The following is a 20,515-nucleotide window of genomic DNA, read 5'->3' on the forward strand; positions in this document are numbered from 1 at the left end:
CAACAGTTTTAAAATGTTCGTATTTCAATTGACACCTTTATTCATCTATCTGCTATGTCATTTTATTGTCATGTAGCATCTCATATGGTAGAAATCCATATAACGTGAGCAAAGACGTAGTCGCCTATAAGCAAAATCCTTATCTCTCTCGTCAACAGTTCCCCACTTCTATCAGTTTAAATCTCATTTGCTGACCCTGTCAATTGCAGAATTATTAACCAACACGTGAGGGGCTCTGTTCACGGCTCTTTGATCCAGGCTGTTATTCTTATAGCGTCACGCTGCTGCAGCAGCAGCAGAAGCTCTGTTTGCTTCCTCCTGCATCATATATAACCGTCTCTGAACTGTATCAGCGCATCCTCACTTGTGGATTAAATACAGAGGGGAATAAGGGATGGAGCAGATAATTGTGCATTTAGAAATCAGTTATGATGAAGTGCACAGATGCTCAGAAGCTGTATTAAAATAATGAAAGAGCTAGTATAAAAAAAAGCAGATCTGTGGCTATGCTTATTCCTATGAAGTGGTAATGACCCAGAGACAATAGATAAGATGAAGATCTGTTAGTGCTTTCTAATGAATACTGAAGACATGGAAACCATAAAAGGAGAAGAGATATAACACGCCACACAATAAGATTGTGAAACCTGTCCAAAAATAGTTTTTTTTTCAATTAAAAATTACCAGCACATATTTTCTTTTGCTCTGAAGTGTATTCTTACCACTTTTCCAAGCCATGTTATGCTGCAGGAATCATTGCATAACAAACGGAACCCTCTGGGCTAACAGCAGACGGTAGCCAAAACAAGAAAAACCTTGATTGTTCCGCTTTGTTGCATAATTTCTGATACTCTGCTCAATATACCCTTACATTACGGCCTCATGTGAAATCAAGCAAATACCTTGCTATTCATAAAAAGTAAATGGAGTGATTATCAAATGAATAGGAAAGAAATTATTGCTGTAGCAAGGCAACACTAATGGAACAAACAAAAGAACAGCCTGTCTAATTAGACCCCAGCAATTAACGGAGGCCAGTCGTTACGTCACTGCTGTTTATTGTTCCTGCACTCTATCCTGCAATGCTCTTCCCGGTATTACTATCCTTGTTTTTCTACAGTATTAACGTGTTTTTTTAAATAGCGCCATTACTTTTTTCCTCTCTTTCTCTTTTTGTCCCAGCTGTCTGCAAAAACATCATGTTAACAATGAGTAATCGATGCTGAAAGGATATAAAAGTATATATTTCTCACATTAATGTGTGTGCGTGGCTTCTATTCAGGTGGGATAATTTACGTGCAAAGTTCAACGCTGGCCCCCTTCCTATGTCCAGATTGTTTTGACCAAGTCAGCACAGTCCAGTCGTCAAAAAGATGTTATTTTAGAAAGATGACCTTTCTCTGCCTCGCGACATCATCATCACAAATCTCTTGTTTTTTCTTTTTATAAAAAGTTGCGCCACAAATCTTTACTCCAATTTTGATGTTTAAAAGTACTGGTAAAACTGACAGCAGTGTTCGCAAAATAGCTCGTACTCCTTGTACAGCCAAACTGTGAATGGTCCTCGCAGGCAGGAAGCAGCAACATTCCAGCGCCGACAAACTACTAAATCTTTGCTGTGATCTTAAAATGACTGTAACGGTGGTGCCCAATTTTCTTTTTTTTCTGTCTTGTACCACCACGAACAACATAACAGCAGAGAAGTGCAACACCCTGGAGCTGCTGGGAGATGGCCCCACCATAGCTGGCAGACTGTGATAAGAGTAAGGGCTAAAAAAGTCACTTTATCTTAGTTTGACGGATCAAAAATCTTTTTTTTGCTAATTTATTCATCTGCAATGACTAATGTCTAATTCATTTTGTATTAACTGTAGCACAGTGGCGGGTCTCACTATGCCTTTACTATTTAAATCTAAAAGATTAAATCGACATTGCAACTAAATTCTGTAAATTCCGGTGGTTTTTTTGGTTTAATGAATGAATATGTGATTGGTGGGAATGAGAAGGCGATAAAACAAGCAGAAAAATGCAAATGCATGTCCTTACGAGCAGTGTTCTTCTGCAACTTCCTGAGGGCTCTCAGCAGTCCCTTGTAGCCTTCATAGCTCCGATCGTTCTGAGTGTACAACAGGATCTTCTTGGCATCAGTGAACAGACGGGAGATTCTGGTGATGTTTGAAGAAAGACAAGAAGCACAATCAGACCCACTTTTTCTCATTCCTTGGGAAAACTCTGAGGATCATTTCTCAGTTTTCAAAAAATTATATATCTTGTGAAAGAATCAGAACTAATACACCAATAAACAGTGGAACAGCATTGCTGCAAATGGCATAAAGCAGACTATGGATACATGAACAGGTTACTCACATAGAATCGTTGAAGTTTCCCACCACCCCGGGACTCTCTCCAGGGGTGGGGTTGCGGAAGCAGGGGTTGTTGGCATTACAGATGATGCCTTGTACCCAGGGCAGGGTACCTGCCGAAGGCATGGCCTTGTTAGGGAAGTGGCCTGAAAAAAAGCATACAAGTTTTATGATTATGTTTTAGGTTGGACTCAAATAAAAGTAGAAAAAATAAGGACCAATATAATTTATAGACATCAACAGACCTCACTGGAAAAATTTGGTTATGAGTCGTTCTTGCAAATCAACTGTATTTTTTAAAAGCACTTTCTCAGTAACAGGTTATTCCATTTTATTTACTATGTAAACACCTAAAAAATGTTCCACTGGGTAATTTTGTAATAACACCTGACACTATAAAACTAAATATTTAGAATATTTCTGCATATCTGGTAACTATGTCCAGCTACTGAAAATAATAATACCCTACATAAACTGTGACATATACAACACCACCATCAGTGCCTTTGAAATCAGATTTTAAAAGCTCTGACTTTATCTTTACAACTGTTGGAATTCTTATCAGCTAACTTTACTGCTACTGCTGCAATTTACTGTCGATAATCAGCTATTATACTGAAAAGATAAGCACAGAGGGTGAGAAGAGGGTCGATAAGCTGGCACACTTCTTTGAGTTTACTGGGTTAACTGGGTTGAAACTAACTTGTGATACACCAAGGGGAATGTGCAACGGCATCACATGCATGCTTTTAATAATGTTAAAGTAATATTGCTATAGTTACATAACTGGACGAGATGTGTTTAAAAGCAGGTGGATGAATGACCATAATCCTTCATCTACTTTATATATATATATATATATATATATATATGAAAATTTGGTCAAAGTGGTCACTCTCCTTTCCAAAACAAGAAAAAAAATGTTTAAAATGTTTTGTTGTGATTTTTTTCCAATAATGTGATAATCCTGTTGAGTTAAACAGTGATCAAAGTTGTGAAACCAACTGTATTGATGACAGATATTGTAATTCCTTTTTCCAGGAGCTGAAGGTCATATCACTTGTTCACTATGTGCAAACAAATATTGACAAATCCAACAGATCCGTCTGTGACAAAACCATGGAAACCTTGAATGACCAACATGTTTAGCTTGGCATGAGTCAAGTGGCAAAGGTTTTCTCCAAAAACTGACAATATATAAGAACATGAGTTAAAGCAAAATTTGGAAAAATTAGAATTAGGTAAAATTGACTGCTTTGTGTTTAGATAATGATAAAATGGCACAAAAAAGAAAGAAAGAAAAAAAAAAGCAGTACTTTCCCGGATCTAATAATTTGTAATTTTGTGTTCAAAAACACTTACATTCATGTTGTTCGTAGGGTGGATAATGTATTCGGACTGATATCAGGATGAAGAATATAAACAGAGGCCATATGATCTCAATCAGCAGCTGAATCTAAAACATACAGGACAAGGACAGAAAGTTAATCAATGGCATGAAAGAAATCTTTGCACTCATTAGACACAAAACAAATCAAAGTGACGAGTTAATCGTCCCAAAACAGTGATAATTTTACTTTGTGCTTTATGGTTTTCCTGTTTTTACACTTCACCTAGGGTAATTTCTAGTGCTTTAGAAAAAAAAAAAACATCATCTTGAGTGTATGTGTGGAAGAGGCTGTCAGCTGTTGTCTTCTGTAAACAGCAATCCCACTATGAGTCTGAGTAAAGTATATGGGTCAATAAGGGCAGACAGAGTGAGAACGAGAGAGACAGAGGTCTGCCGGGTTTAAAGGACTATAGCTTTGTCCATCTGTGCCATATGGCCTCTGTGCTTCAGCTGCCTCTGTGTCAGTCTTAAACCGCATGGCAGACATGCAGCGTGGGGATAAAGAATAAAGCCAGTGTCTTAGAAAATGCACTGTATCCCTTTGTTGGGAGTAATTGGACTGAAAGTCAAGCAGCCGCAGCCGTCACTTTGAGGAACACTTTCTGCTTGATGGACAAACGGCGTAGCTGTACGCAGACGAGCCTCCCAGCATATAAAGAAGTACTATTCTACAGTTCAAACTGAATTTCATTTACATATATTTGCGTGTGCGGGCATCAGCCAGCGCCAGATAGTAGCTGGACAATAGATCTGACAGTGTCTTCATCATCTCATCTTTGAGTGACTCACAGAAAGCTGTAAACTCTAACACTTTTCGGTCCAAGTTGCTCAGATGACATATAAATCATTGCTATTGCTGTGGGCTGCATGCACATTGGAACTATGCATATTCATTTGTCTTTGTGAGGCTTTTAGAAGAAGGCATGTGACATTGGGAAAAAAGCATCTCTGATTCAAAGCCGACCCACTGATAATGTGATCGAGATGAATCACACAGGAGGACAGATATCCCTCCATCTCTTCTGTGTGGTCTTATCTAGGAATTTGGTTGATGGCATCATAAGCACAGTGACCCTCAAACAAAACAAGTTAAAGGACATTAATCTTCCTGACTGATTATAAGTGTAGTAAGACGTGAAAGGAAATATAGACACATGAATAAAAATGTAGCCAGAAAAAGCAGCACAAATTAGGGAAAACTAGTGTTCTGGGAGACATAAATCTAAAGAAAAATACAAAAACTAAAGGGATAAACAAATAGTATACTTTGCACTCATGCAGTCTACTGTTTTTGCGGATCAGGAATATAAAAAAAAAACACTACTCACAGTCTGTCTCCGTCGGTAGGTGAAGTTCTTCCATAGCAGTAAACCCAGTTGAGTGAAGACTGCCATGTTGCCGTCTTCCCAGCCTCACTGAGCGCACTCCAGCGTCTCACTATAAACACAAAACGACAAGAAAGGAGGTCAACCAATGCAATCCATCTATACAAGAGGTAAAACTAGCACACACAAAATTACCAAATACTATTTTCCTCAGGGTGAAAAAGCCACAGATTAAACACAATCAGCTACCGAACCCTCTACTGTCCAGCTTTGCTCTTGTGGAACAAAAACGGGGTTGACCAAAAAACGGAAATGTCACATACACTGATGCAGAAAACTTATGTGAAAACAGAACAGAAAGTCGCTCCATTAACAAACTATGGCATGCAATTGTACCAAATATTAGGAGTAAAAATAACACAAACCAACATACGGCAACAATAATCATCAAGAAAAAAACAACAAAAAAAACCCAAACTGGAACACAGCAAGCATTACCTGGTTACTTATTAAGCAAAATACAGTAAATTGCCACAAGAAACAAAGAAGCCACATGAAAAGACATTCACCTAATTGAGCAAAACAGTTTCTTTCAAAAGCAAACCAGGCGAAAGTACAGCGACACCCAGCAAATGCAGTCAGCTGTCCAGTGAGAATAGTTGCTCACTCCTGGAAATTCAGGCCCACTTTATGTAGACTCATCTGTCCAAAGGTCGAGCTACGCTTCATCTGAGGAGAATGAGTGGGTGGGGGGCAGTTCTCGTGGTGAAAGTTGTTGATAATCCTTTCTATCGAGTGCAGATTCCCTCCCGTTAGCACCTCAGTATCGCATACAATGATGCTTTTCATGTAAATGTTAAAATATCCCTTTAGCACCCCTCATTGCCATTGCTCAACCGTGACAATGTGACCCAACTGATGAAACATTACTCAATATTGTCAGACTTTCTAAAAGGCATGTCATTCATCCCGTATGGAAAACTGATAATTTTTTCCAAAGTATTTCTTTGTTCTCTTTGCCAGGTCGACATAAAAACCACTTTAAGTAATTTTTTCCCCCCATTTTTAAGGTTTCTATCTGAAGTTTGAGGCTAAACTCAGAGATAAAGTTGGATATTTTTGAGGCAAAATCAAGGCCAACTTGTTTATTAAGTTGAATATTCATCACACAGTATAAAGCTAAATAGATGCCACAGGTAGACCAACAGCACAACAGTGTTATCAATGATCACTTGCTTACGGCCTGAAATAAACACAAAAAAACACTGACTTTACACAACATTTTCTCCAGCAGAGTCAAATAACACTGTAGTCACATCTAACAACTTTTTCTGTAACAAATTCATAAAACCACAGAGAAAACGTGCTTTCTGGCATAACAAAAACACACAGCGAGTGTCCTGAAAAAAATAATCACCATACAGATGTTAAGCTTTGCCAAATCAATGACACTAAAAATTAGGATTGGCAAACTTTTTTTTTTTTTCAAAACTGTCACTTTTTGTCTTTGAAAACCAGCAAGTCACTTTCCAAAGTTTCTACAGCCACAAGCAACTGGCTATATTGAGTAAATCCACTGGAATGCATTAAATGTTGCAATAAAACTAACAGGAACTTTGTAATGGACAAACAACACAGCGACCTGTGCCCAGTGTGTGCCCTACTGGTACTTCTGTTTTCTCTCTGAGTCACTCACTTTAATGGCAGCACATATTTGACCGTTTCATTGAAGAACTATATAGGATGCCTCCTATAGACTTGCTGAGAGACACGCAGACAATTCACTGACAACACAACTGAGCATTTCACCCAGCAAACAGTTGCAAAAGCAGTTGAGGGGATTTAACAAGGACACGTGAAGAATCCCTAAAAGACAAAAGCATCAGCAGCACAGGCTTTTCTTTGGTTACATCTCGGATCAATATCATGGCAGATGCTCTTTTTTTTTCTCTCTCTCTGATGGATCACCGTTTTACAGACTGCAATGTTGCTGCTTGAGAGGGCTGACAACAACGCATTCAATTCACACCTTCACACTTGGCACAATGAATCCTCCCCCTCTAATTACATTGTCAGTTTTGATAACCGACAGAAATTGTGTTTTTGTAGCTGCAACACGATCATCTGGGAATAGATATCGTAGCAGATCGTCGTGTTTATGTGTTTATTCCCAATTAAAAGACCTGATTTTCATCTCATTTCCACCGTTTTCATTCAATTCATCACATCTATAGCGACAGATTCAGCCCATTGAACGGTCTGAGACTTTTCCTACCAGTGTATCGTCCACGAATTGTGTGGTTTTGGTAAACACTGGGGTGAAAACACATCCTACGCAGAGACAAGAGGGGGTTCTCTGCTGTGATGTGCAGCACAAATGGTGCAGAGCCAGTGCGCCTCTAGTGGCGCACGACGCAAAAAAATCATAACTTGTTTACCATCAATCTTCGCTCACGTGTTATATCACACTCACGGTGGACATTTCTCCTCAACTTTATTGTCTTAATTGATTTCTGAATACACCTGACAGATGACTCAAACTGTAAACCTGATCACAACTAGGCCAGATCATTTTACCATTAAGATGAAGAAGCCTTAAAATCGTCGATGTTTTGCAGGAAAAACAACATTTTTTGCTTCATCAAAGCATGAATTAAAACAGAACAGAAAGCAAACGCATTTCGTCGACGCTGCACCATACCTGCAGACATGCATTATAATAAAACGATTAAAGAGGAACACATTTCTGATCCTCGGGGAAAACAGAACAAAACAACAGAAAGATAAAATGGGGGAAAAAAATACGCAATGGTTAATTATCATAAAGAAAAAATCTTATGCACCGTGACCAAGTGTCAACATTGAGAAGGACTGTCAAAATTCATCGTCTAACTGTCTGACTTTTGTGCTTCAGTTTCATTGTTCTGCTGAACTGAGGTTACTGTCGGTCATTCAGCTCCGCGATGCTGACCAGCAGCAGCATCAAGTCAACTACAATTATACTACGAGCAAGAAGAATGAACCTTCAGTATTAAACTACAACAAATATGACTTGAAAATACTTTCCATTAAGTACTGTTATAAACCTTTGTAACCTCAGAAAGCCTTGTGCCGTGGGTGTAAATTGAAGAATATTAACAAACAATATGGTTTTGTGCTTTTTCTTTATTTCTTTGGGGTTAATATCGTGCAAATAAGCACGATGCAATAACGAGGCTTTTATTTTGGTATATATAGTCGGATTTCCTGTATTTGACTGCAGCTACCTTGACTAGTCTTTAATCCACACACGGTCTAAATGCAAAATAAGGAGGAAAAAAACAGTTGAGTGAACTGACATTTTACCAAAACAACAATTTTACCTTTAACAAAAAACGTCCATTCAGCTCATTAAAATTTTTAATATAATCAGCGACGTCAACGTTGAAAAAAACTGCTTAAAATCCGCTAACAATTTAAGGACAACAATTTGCATTCAACACCAAGACAGTTGCTTTTATTTAAAGCCAGGATGAGAATATTAAGCTGAAAACATATGGAGAAATACTAATATGATTTTTTACATCTACAACACGGTGACTTCTCTTTGTTAATTCAACAAAAGAAACTCTCCACCACATTAAAAAAAAAACCTCAAAGCTTGCAACTCACCAACTGTGATGCTGAACGGTGCGTATATCCACTTTTTCGACGCTCATAAATTGAAATTCCTTTTTTTCTCCCCCGAGATAAGTTGTAAACGGTGAATAAACTGAGCCGTAACGGTGCTCCAGCGCGCTTGTGTGTCTCAGCGTCTGACAAAAGTGTTTTTTCTCACCCGCCAGGCTTTTATAGCTCCGCTCGGTGCGCAACGGCAGCGGAGGTAACTACCGGTCACCGTTTGTTGCTGTTCCCATATAAGGCAAGCACGTGCGGAGTCAAAACATGTCTTAAAGGGCCAGCGACACCTCTGGGCCTCCTCTGCTGCTTTTCAATTACTGCCCCTTCCACATACGCACCCCTGCTCCATTAATCTGACGGCAAAGAAACGTGTTGGGGTCTGAATGGGCACGTTTCGTAAAAGTCGCTCAGGCAACCTTTCTGGGTCAGAATCTAGCAACATTTCCATGTCAGTTTCAACATAGCATGAGTCTGAACTGTGCATAGTCACGTTAACATGTAGACCCACGAGCAGCTTCATTTAAGGGATAATTCTTCCACCGATATTCATCCAAAAACATCACAAAGAATTGTTTCAGGTTTACTTTTAATTTCAGCTGAATGTGTTTTTAAAGTGAAATCAGACTGTTTTTAACACTGAGCCACATCTCAGCCTGTGTGTCTGTGACCCTCCATCAGGTTAGAAACTAAACCGGGATACGTCAAACAGAATGAATGGTCATGCTTTTATATCTTTGTAGGTTTAAACTTGTGTATTTTGTATATAAGTTTGATGTTTTGTGTTCGAGGAAAGCCGCTTTTTTAAATCAGTTGTAGCATAAAAAAGTCGCTCAGGCAATTTTTCTAGGTCAGAATAGCAACATTTCCATGTCCGTTTCACAACATGGCATGAGTCTGAACTGTGCATAGTCACATTAACAAATAGGCCCACAGGCAATTTGGTTAAAGGAAGGATTCTTCCACCAATATTCATCTAAAAACATCGCAAAGATTAATTTCAGGTTTACTTCTAATTAGGGCTGGGACTTTAACGCGCTAATTTCGATTAATTAGTTACAGCAAAATAACGTTAAAATTGGTAGCGCAATTACTTGCACCCTCCTCAGTTCCCTCATTTCTGGCACACCGGTAACTCTGATGAACACTCCAGCCCAGTAGGTGGCGGTAATGAACCTGAAGTCTGTTTGTAGCCATGAAGAAGAAGCACAGGAAGCACTGAGTGAAGTCACACTGGTGAACAGTGAAGGAAGACGAGATTGAGCTTGTTGGGCAGAAGTTTTCCTTTTAAAAATCTTCCCGATGGCAGCTTGGATAAATCCTGGTTGTGTGCAAATTGTACAACTAAGAGTTTTCTGATCACTGCGTCACTTCAAGCTGACGGCTTCACCTCAATGTAAAACATGTTGCTGTTAGCACCAGAGCTAACGTTAGCTACGAGTCATGCTAACGGCTAACGGTGTAGCCATCCCATAATAGACCACTTTTCTAGACAGTGCTTGAGTTTACAGAAAGTCTTAAAATGTTGAATAAAATCGCTATAATTGCACTTAGATTTGCAGTAATCTGTGAATGTAGCAGACAGATGAAAAATGCAGATAAATAGAAATGAAACATTTTTGTGGATTAAGTTTTTACTCCGTGGAGGCTCTGCTTCCTTGGAGGAGGAATAACCTAAACAACAAAAATATCTCTTTTAATAACTTAATTATAAACTTTTTGTTTATAAAAAATTACATAAATAAAAATTGATATTCCTATAAAAAGAACCATCAAAATGACACCATTTATCAGACCCAGAAAAGATGAAAACAGAATGAATCTCTGGATTTTCAACTTTCTGAAGCTCCTTGAACTACTTATGCTGGTTTTATGTGCCATACAGTGGAAAAACCAACTAAATTCAGGCTTTAAGTCATCAAAATCACTTTATATGTCCCATTTTCCTTTTTTAAAATAAATTTTAAATTATAAACATGTATATGTCTATTCATTGATTCAACTGTCAACCACAATTTTATTTGAATTGAAAAACTTCACTTATTGTGTCAAATATTGCTATTTGACAAAACTGCAATTAATTGCGAGTAATTAATTACAAAGCCTGTAATTAATTAGATTAAATTTTTTAATCGCGCCCCACCACTACTTCTAATATCAGCTGCTTTATATGAACTTATGTTTTTAACACTGAGCTGAATCTAAGCTTGTGTGTGTCTCTGACCATCTGTCTGGTTAGAAACTGGACCAGGATCAGTCAAACAGACTGATTTATCATGTTTTTATATGTTTGTAGGTTTAAACATGTATATTTAGTATAAAAGTTCTATGATTTGTGTTTGAGGAAAGCAGCTTTTGTAAATCAGTTGTAGCACAAACACAAATAAATCTCATGAGAAAAAACTGAAAGGAAGCATAGCACAGGTGGCAAAAAGCAGCCAAAATGTGACTTTAAACTGCCGCTCCATGCATCTTACTCATCCGACCTGCAATATCTGACTTCTGATTCCCAAAAGGAAATTCCCCTTACATTTTCAGAGTGATTATGAAGTCATGCATGCTGTTGAGGAGTATCTGGAGGCTCAAGATGTTACCTTGTGAAAGGAACAGGGAAGTTTGAACATCGGTGGACCGTGTGAATTGAAGTCACTGAAGTTGAAGGAGTCTGTGTTGAGAAATAATGCAAGAACACAAGACGTTAACTAGACCTGAGGTATGTACAATTTCTTGAGTTTATGAAATATCTGCAGCATCACACAGTGGTAGAATCCACATGTGTACCTCCAAAGAGAGAGAGTTGCACAAGTGGAACAATTACAGCATTGCTAACTTCATTAAGCTCTTATAATTCTAAACTATTTACTAGAGAACATGAAAAGCAGCACAGTCCAGGCCAGGATCCGACAGCAGGTCACACTATGTTGTTGGACTCCTCTTCACATCTTCATTCTTCACTCTGTTTTCAAAGTTTATTTCTGTGGAGACTTCATTTTGTCACATAACAGATAAGAAATTGTAGAGTAAAGCGAGGAAGAAAGGTGTGTTGTGATTTTTTCAATTACTTTTCACCACCTTGAAGTACAGCTGCTTGTGCGTGCCTATGCATTAATGTGACCTCATGCAGATCAGACTTGTGCCATGTTGAAAGTGATATAGAAGTTTCTACTAGGTCTGACCTAGTAAGATTTCTGGTGCAACTTTTATGGACATGTGACCAGGATTCATATGTGAAGCCGACACATTCAGTGACCATCAGTGCATGTCAGAAAGGGGCTTTAGTGACGAGCTTAAGAATATTATAGAAAATATTCATTAACTACTAATACTACTTTTCGAATAAACCCACTTCTGCTCAAGTTAAGCCGCCATTATTTATATAGCACATTTAAAACAACAGCTGCAGAAAAATACTTTGCTATGCGTTTACATCGTACAGCAAAAGGAGGGCAGTCATCTACTTTAGTCAGTTGAGGTTTGAGGAGTCTGACTCACCAGATGTAGATTGTGGGTTTACACCTGCCATCGGCCATGTGTTTGACATAACTTCCTAATCGTCTTCTGCTACGTGTCACTGTTTTCAACATCTACCTGTAATTTGTTTAAAGAAATACGAACGAGCCCTAACAGTTTCCACTGATATCAGCATGAAAATGGCATGCAGCCAGACCATTCTGTACTACAGAATAGTCTGCACAAACAACGAGAAAAGGAAGGCACAAGTTAATAATATGCAATAATGTACGCAATAGTGGAGAAAGTGACAAGGATAAACACATCTATAGACAGCCATATGAACAGAATAGCTAAAGTGAAGCATATGGGCTAGATTAAAAAAAATAAGTGTGACTCTAGGAACAAAAAGATTTACAAACACCCAAAGGATTATCTCTAAACCTACAACAACTTAAAGTTCCCCTTTGGTCATTAATTAACCCCTTAAACCTCACCTCTATTGTAGAAAGATTTTTTTTCCCTTTGAAAATAATTCCCTCTTGCCTTAAAATGACTTAAATGTAATTCTAGACTGTTGCTTCTTATGGAACGTGCAGATCTGTGATGTAACCCAGACTCTGCACAAACCGTATAAAACTACTGCATACTACATAATGGCAAGTTGTAACACTGAACCATTTTAGTCATGCCTGTTTGACCCAGAAACTGATTCTGAAGAAGAGCATGGATACAGAAAACCCCATCCCACAAAATGACAGAACTGGTTCCCTCCATGCTATTATATTATATTATATTATATTATATTATATTATATTATATTATATTATATTATATTATATTATATTATATTATATTATATTATATTATATTATATTATATTATATTATATTATATTATATTATATTATATTATATTTATTAGATTATATTGATTGATTGACACATGCGTGCCCAACCTTCATGGTTTCACAAGACACCAATATACTAGCATTGAAGCAATACATCCAAAACACACATTATTCTACTGCTCAGTTCTCAAACAAAATATTATGCCTTTTATCCCAGATTCTGCCATGAAAAAAGTTCCCCTTCTAAAACATAACTCAAGTTTTTCATGGTCATCCAATCAAAAGATCTCAAAATAAACAGAGGACATCTTACTGAAAAGTACCTCCCTTATATCTTCGTATACAGGAGAGTAAAACATAAAATGAACCTCATTCTCAGCTTCACCTATATTATACTTGAGAATAGTGTTTAAAATTATTGATCTCTAACAATTTCCGCACATACACGTCACAATAACTGTCTGTTCAAATTTTGGTATGCATATTAGCAGAGTAAATCAGCTGTTTGCTGTGCAATAAAGTGCAGGATTGTCTGAGGTATAGAAAATAGACTGTATATTGGATAGGAATCAGGTAAAATCAGTTAGAGAATAATTTACTTAAGAAAGATTAATGATTTAACAAGTTGCATTATAATTTGTTAATACCAATATTCTCTCAAATGAAGAACATTTTTTAAAAGAGCAAACAGAGAATGAATTTAACAAAAGAAGATTAAAAAATAAAGTGGTAGAAAAGTAAGCACAGTACATAAAATGGTATTTCAGACATTTAAAAAGTAGATTAGGAAAGCCATGATAATGCAGAACAGAGTAAGAATATTGACACTGTAAAGGATAAAAAAATTTACTAAATTATGCACTGGAATATGTGACCATAAAGAAGAGAGTAGTGTACTGTACTATATACAATTTCCAAGTGTGAGTTGTTATTTATGCATATGGGATATTGGCTATGAATATGAACCCGTAAGTATAAATGAATGTCAATAAACAAAATGTTTAATACATCTATGTGACCACAGAACACAGTTTCTGCTCAAATTCAAAATCCTATGGATAAAATAAAGGAATCTATAGAGATATTGGGTTTTCAGACTACAAACTTTATTACTCCTACAGACTTAAAACTCTTCAAGTCTAAAGGCAAACTTCGCAGAAATGAAATGTCACATAATTGACATCCTTCTCTTGTGTCTTCTGGAAGAACTTTTCTGTAGGTAAGTGTGAATGTGCTTTCCTATCTACAGTATATGTGGGTTTTAGCTCTGTGACAGACGAAGCGTACACTTCCTCTTGCTCAATGTGCGCTCAGATGGGCTCCATCCTTCCATGACCCTGAACAGGATAAGCAGCTTAGAAAATGGATGAATGTAAACTTGTCATTGCTTCATTTGCACTTGCTACTTTCATCCATCAAACCCAGACTAAGACCACAGCAGGCCAAGGACAGCAGCCCATGTGCAGAGATGCTTACAGCAATGCACAAAATATAAGACCAGCAACAGTTGCAACATGCAGTGAAAAAGAAGCTGTATTATGGAATTATGCAACTGCCAGTGAGTTTCTGTTTCTTCTATTTGCAATGGAAGATGTAACTTCCATTGCACAAAGTTCTAAGGAAATTTTAAATTATTATTTTTTTAAGATTTACTTGCAAAAGAAAGTATGAATTTTACAAACCCAGATTCCACTTCATGTAAATAGAACACTCCAAAGGATGAAGATAACTGATTGATTGAACGACATGGGTATTTAAGAACTTTTTTGAACTTGGATAAACTCTTGTACAGCAGCTAAGTTAACTGCTGAGAGTTGTGACTAGTCATAACACTCATTCATGTGTTCCTATTTGAGAATTACTTTCTCTTTATCAATGAACACACCTGAGCCTACAGTAAAAAATGACATTTAGATGGAAAATTTTAAATGTTTCTTCATTCCTCAAACTTAAGACCTTTGTTTATCATGAAACATTGATATGAACACATAAAGAATCAAAGAAAAAGTAATAACTTGTGTTTTTCTACATACATTAAAATACATTGTGTTCTTTACTATCTTGTCCTGCACACGGAGCCAATCCCAAATCTTTCTCTCAAACTGAATGTGGCTAAACAATGACAAACTGCTTTGACTGAGTAACTGGACTGCTCCCCTGTACAAAAACATTCTGTTCAAGAACGACTGTAAACACTTTACATGTCATGAGACACCAGTGTCTGTCTGGCTTATTTATGTCTGGCTGTGTGGCTACTTGCCACCCGCAGCAGATTAAACAAGAGCTGAGAGCTGGTCTAAGGAAGGAACTTGTTAGCAAAACTATAAGAAGCATTTTCAGATCATAACAATAAAACTGAGGTCAAGAGGGTGAAGTTCAATGAGGCTGCACAACAGTGTTCCTCGTGTTATACTTTAACAATGCCTGCCACGTGTTATACATGCTTTAATTAACAGCAAGTCAGGGGTGTATTGTATAAAACAATGACTGGGGCAGCTGGATGATTGCATGCCACAATCTTCTCCACCGTTTTACATAGTCAGTTGTGACTCTGTACTGCATATTGTAAGGACAAACACCTAAACTTTCGACCACCACAGCCAACCTTTTCACTACACTATTGACTAATCCTAGGAATAAAGACAAGCGTTTCCCCCTCAACACTAATTGGATTTGTTTCCTGGTATGCCTGATGTTTACTGATGTTTAAAAAAAAAGCTACAAGCCTGATACTGAACATACAATCACTTACTTACAGACTCACTTAAGAAAGACAACCATCTGGCAATGACAGTTTTGCTGAGTGTCTCCACCGTCTTAGCGGTTCTCTTTGATTAAGGAAGCAATTAGTTTAAATATACCACAGGAGGTGGTGGGCAGCTCAGCAGATGTTTTCTTTTCCCCATTCAGATTCTACATAAATCTATATGAAACCAAACAGGGATCCTTAAAAACGGAATTGTGCCACCAAATTGAATACAAACCGAAATATCCTGATGTTTCTCCTCTACTGCAGTCTATTTTAACAGTCCTCCGGTAAGATGCAGGATTTATTTTATCAGGAAAGATGAAATGTATTTATTTTCTTTATCTATCCAACTTGATCAAAAAAGCAAAAAGTCATAAATTCATCATGCCTTGTTCATTGTCTTTATTCAATCTTTATGTTTAGCATTATTGTACTTTTGTGATTCTTCTCCTGGTTCTTCTATGTCTCATCTGTGTCTAACTGCTATAAGATGTAAATTTTCCCATTGAGGGATCTATAAAGTTTATCTTATTTCATCTTTTCTTGACTGAATGAAATGCAGAATCTGTCATTGTCCTTCATAATATTGCAAGTTTCAAATGAGTTAACATTAGAAGGCAAGAAAATATAACTGCAATATAACTGTTTTTGCACCATTAAGTTCTACCTGGTGCTGACAGCTGAAACAACATAAAACAAAGTGAAGGAAAAGGCCAAAGTGGGTCATGTAGAAATGTTTTCTCCCCCAGTTTGGATGAGGTACGGTGAGGCTTCCCAGCATGAGCTTCAATTAAAGCAGGATCCTCAGTCAGAGAGATTAGTCATCTAATCCATCAAAGGACATTCAGAGTTGCGTGCATCAGTGAAGATGGATGATAGTCATTCAAGATGACTAATTATGCAATAGCTCTTTTTTGATTGATTTGAAGAATCTGCACAACTGAAGAAAATTTAGGCTGCTTTCACAATACATAAATGTACTCATGAACTAAATGGCTACATATAGAGTATGAAGCAAACAGGAAACATAATGCAAAGACTCTCGAGGTGTTAAGAGTAGGAGTTTGTGGTGTTTTCTGGAAGGTTAAATCATTTTTTTTGCATTATTTCTATGCAGCATGGAGTTTCCTATAATAATAATACACCTCCACAGTGGTTAAATCGACATTTACGAGGCCACTTATGAAGAGACGGATTTAATTTGCATTTAAATGATACCATTCAGAAGACAGTAAAGGTGATACAATCTAAATTTTACTACTACACTACACTACACCCCTGTGCTGTGTCATTACTTTTTGGAGTTTACATGACATCATCTGTGCAAATAGAAACTAATAAAGAAAACAAAGCTGTTAATGGCAGACTTGATTCCTCTCTACAAGCTTCTTTTCCTTCTTTCAGTTCAGAAAAAGATGCATGGAATTTAAAACAAATAAGAAGCACCCTTTACTTGTGCCTCAACATTTGTAGAAAATATTTTGGACGAATAAAACTTAGCAAAAATCACCCAGAAGAGCCCATATATCTTGCGGAAGTACACAGTGTTCATCTTTACAGTCCAATAAAAAGTTGGAGATGGAGCATAAATGCAACAAAAGTCCATTTTCATTGTCATGTACTAGCAGGATAGAGAAAAGATTTGGCTGTGAAGTCAGTTGTGTAAAAACTCACCAAAATCTCTCTCATTCCTGTAAAGAGTTCAGCAGATCACAACTCATTAACTGTAGTAGTGAGTTGTCAGGTGCCATTATTCCCACTGACTGGAGAACAGTGGTTTGTTATGGCTGGCACAGCGGGAGCGATCGCACACACTCAGGCCTGATGGGATCACTGGGTTACAAACTCTGAGGATGTTGAAATGCTTTTGGATTCTTTTGGAACTGTGTCTGCAAAGATATGACAGCACTGATACTCAGCTCCGGTTTGGAGAGTCTAAAAAAAAAGACTTTTGTATCGGTGCATGTTCACCAGCTTAAACTTTCCAGTGGTGATGTACTGCATTTAGATTATTAGGTCACCGCTTCTTCTACAGAATTTAAAACGCTCTTCAACACAAAGGACCCTACGTAGACTTTGCAACCTCCTCTCCTACACACATCCATATGTGTGACAAAGTAAGTATATGCATGCCTTATTTGGATGAGCAAAAATGAGATCCTCTTTAAACCTCCATCCATTATCTACACACCACTTAATCCTCATTAGGGTTGCAGGGGGCTGGAGTCTATCCCAGCTGACTCAGGGCGAAAGCAGGGTACATCCTGGAGAGGTTACCAGTCTATCGCAGAACTACACACAGAGACAGACAACCAAGCACACTCACATTCACACCTGTGAACAGTTTAGAATCATCAATTAACCTGAGCACATTTTTGGACTGTAGGAGGAAGCTGGAGCACCCAGTGAAAACCCATGCTGCACAGGGAGAACATGCAAACTTCACACAGAACGATCCAAGACACGAACTAGGGATCTTCTAGCTGTGATGCGACAGTGTGCAGCCTCCTCTTTAAACAGTGCCTAATAAAAAGATGATATACTCAGACAAATGAGAGATACACTTGACATTTTGTCATTATTTTCATGACCTAACTGGATTAAAACAAACAACTAATCAGTCACATGAACAGTAACTACTGTAAACCCCAATATTTATCACACTACTCATGTGAATTGGATAGTTTTTAATTGGAATTAATGGCGAGGCCCATCTTATATAAACCTCTGTCATCTACAGTCTGGTGTTGTCCTTGTAATTGAAGCGTACGGTGTCATCATGCTAAGATCTAAACAGGTTGAAGACGCCTATGAGTCATGCAAGAGATTCAAACAGATTATTGATTTAGCTATGCATTCTGCAAAACGCCTACAAGAAGTTATTTCTGCTAAAGGGACAACCTTAGCTTCTGAGGTCAAAGGGTTTTTCTTTTCTCAGAAGAATATTACATCTATTGATATTTTTGTCCATCAAATGAATGAAAAGGTTTCTTTGTGGTGGCATCAAGTAAATCACCTTTATCTGTAGGATTTTTTTTAAAAAGAGGATCAGATGTTGGCTTGTCCAAATATGCAAAAAAACAAAACAAAAAAACAGCACTTCTAATGGATGTACACCACTAGTCAAACGTTTGGGCACACTTTCTCATGCAATGTTTTTAATTAAATTATTTTATACATTGTAGATTAATACTGAAGACATCAAAACTATAAAAGAATACACATGGAATTATATTGTAAACAAAAAAGGGGCTGTGTGGTTGAACATTTTTGACTCCATGTCAATGAATTCTTTCGGGAAGATTAATAGTTTCTTTTTCACATTCACTTATCCACAGATAACAGCTATGAGTTATCAGACAATGAGATGATACAGTCACAAGATAAATCGTTCTTAAGCTTGAATATCAAATAGTTCTTTTTAAAATTAAATTAGAACTATTGTCACTGATAAAGACGACACAAAAACTGCATTGTGTTTTTCTGATATAGACAAATGAAAAATGAAGCTGCATGCAACAAATAAGACATCATAGTTATTCATTTATCTCTTGTTGTGAAGAAATAAAAAAGCAACAATAATGTATCTCAACTTTGCTTTAGAGAAGTTAAAGGGTGAATTGTACCAGATAGGAGGAAGTGTCTTTGAATCCAACATCTCTTGGGGCGTCAGGAGAGAAAGTCAGTGAGGAAATTCAACATATGGTTTTGGCTTAGCCTGTTGTATACGGCATGTTTTGTGTCTTAACGGTGCAAGAATGTACCTCAAATTTGCTTCAACGAAGTTAAGAAAGGAACTACACCAGACAGTTGACAGTATTTTTAATTAAATAATTGTAGTGTTTGACTCTGCTACCTTCAGTTCAGAATCGACTGAGTCAACTAAAACCAAATGTGGTGCTAAAAATGGCACCGAAACACAGAATAATCCAGAGTTGGGTCTGTAAACTGATAAGCAGATCAATAGAGTTACTTGGCTCCATCAGACAAACAACCACAAGCTCAGACCTGAAGTCTGTGTGAACATTTTGACATCATCATGAGTCAGCCCTCCAGAACCACTGCCTCAGGCTTCCGATGAGATACTGTCTGTGTAAGATCACACATTTATACACAGTTGGACTGATATGTTACAGTTTGACCTCAGAGGTTAAGGTGAAGAACCTGTAATCGCTTCCAACAAACAGGACTTCTGGGCACTTGATCTCTGCTTAGTGACAACCCAGTTTTATTCTGGGTTTTACAGGTTGGACTTGTTGATTCTCCGGTTTTCCTCGACTAAAAATAAGTCTGCAGATCATTTCATGCAGAAAAAAAAACGCTCTGCTGCAATCTGGTTTGGAATGCTTGAGTTGTTTCACCGTTTTATATTTTAAAAGGGAACATTAAGTATCGGTTTCTTCATTTTCACTTTGACCGACAGTAACCCAGACGAACGGTGTTCTTTCGCAGGAATTAATTAAGCTGCATCGCTTCTCACATTCCCGCTGTGGAGCCTATAAAATGTTGCAGGACCATATCGACATTTATTGTACCTGCCGTGGAAACACATTTAAAAAAAATGCGGGTGCATGCAAACAGGAACGAACCGGGATGAAAGGAAGAAGAGGAGGAGGAGGAGGAGGATGATGGAAGATTTTGTCCGATAGTAACCCAGGATCTGAGAGCGAAGGAGGAGGGGAGCTTTGTCCGATAGTAACCCCGGAGCACTGTATGATGGAGGGAAGCGGA

The 20,515-nt window shown here is 37.6% G+C and overlaps 1 protein-coding gene across 3 annotated transcripts in view; it reads right to left on the minus strand.

Annotated features, from left to right (window-relative positions):
- Positions 1-8,890, minus strand: part of LOC111575002 (phospholipid-transporting ATPase ABCA1-like) — a 38,667-nt gene extending 29,777 nt beyond the window's left edge. For 2 of the 3 annotated variants that reach the window (XM_023279891.3, XM_023279890.3), the window contains exons 1-5: positions 8,730-8,890; positions 5,082-5,190; positions 3,726-3,819; positions 2,368-2,509; positions 2,047-2,165 (exon numbers count right to left, since the gene is read on the minus strand). In XM_023279891.3, coding sequence (XP_023135659.2) covers positions 2,047-2,165; positions 2,368-2,509; positions 3,726-3,819; positions 5,082-5,147 — 421 coding nt within the window. In that variant the 5' untranslated portion in view covers positions 5,148-5,190; positions 8,730-8,890. Of the gene's footprint in view, positions 1-2,046; positions 2,166-2,367; positions 2,510-3,725; positions 3,820-5,081; positions 5,191-5,647; positions 5,805-8,729 lie in introns of those variants that run through there. The other variant, XM_023279889.3, reaches the window with a different exon arrangement.
- Between the last annotated feature and the right edge of the window lie 11,625 nt (positions 8,891-20,515).

Source organism: Amphiprion ocellaris, chromosome 4 (assembly GCF_022539595.1).
Source record: "Amphiprion ocellaris isolate individual 3 ecotype Okinawa chromosome 4, ASM2253959v1, whole genome shotgun sequence".
In the NCBI taxonomy this organism is placed as follows: Eukaryota; Metazoa; Chordata; class Actinopteri; family Pomacentridae; genus Amphiprion; species Amphiprion ocellaris.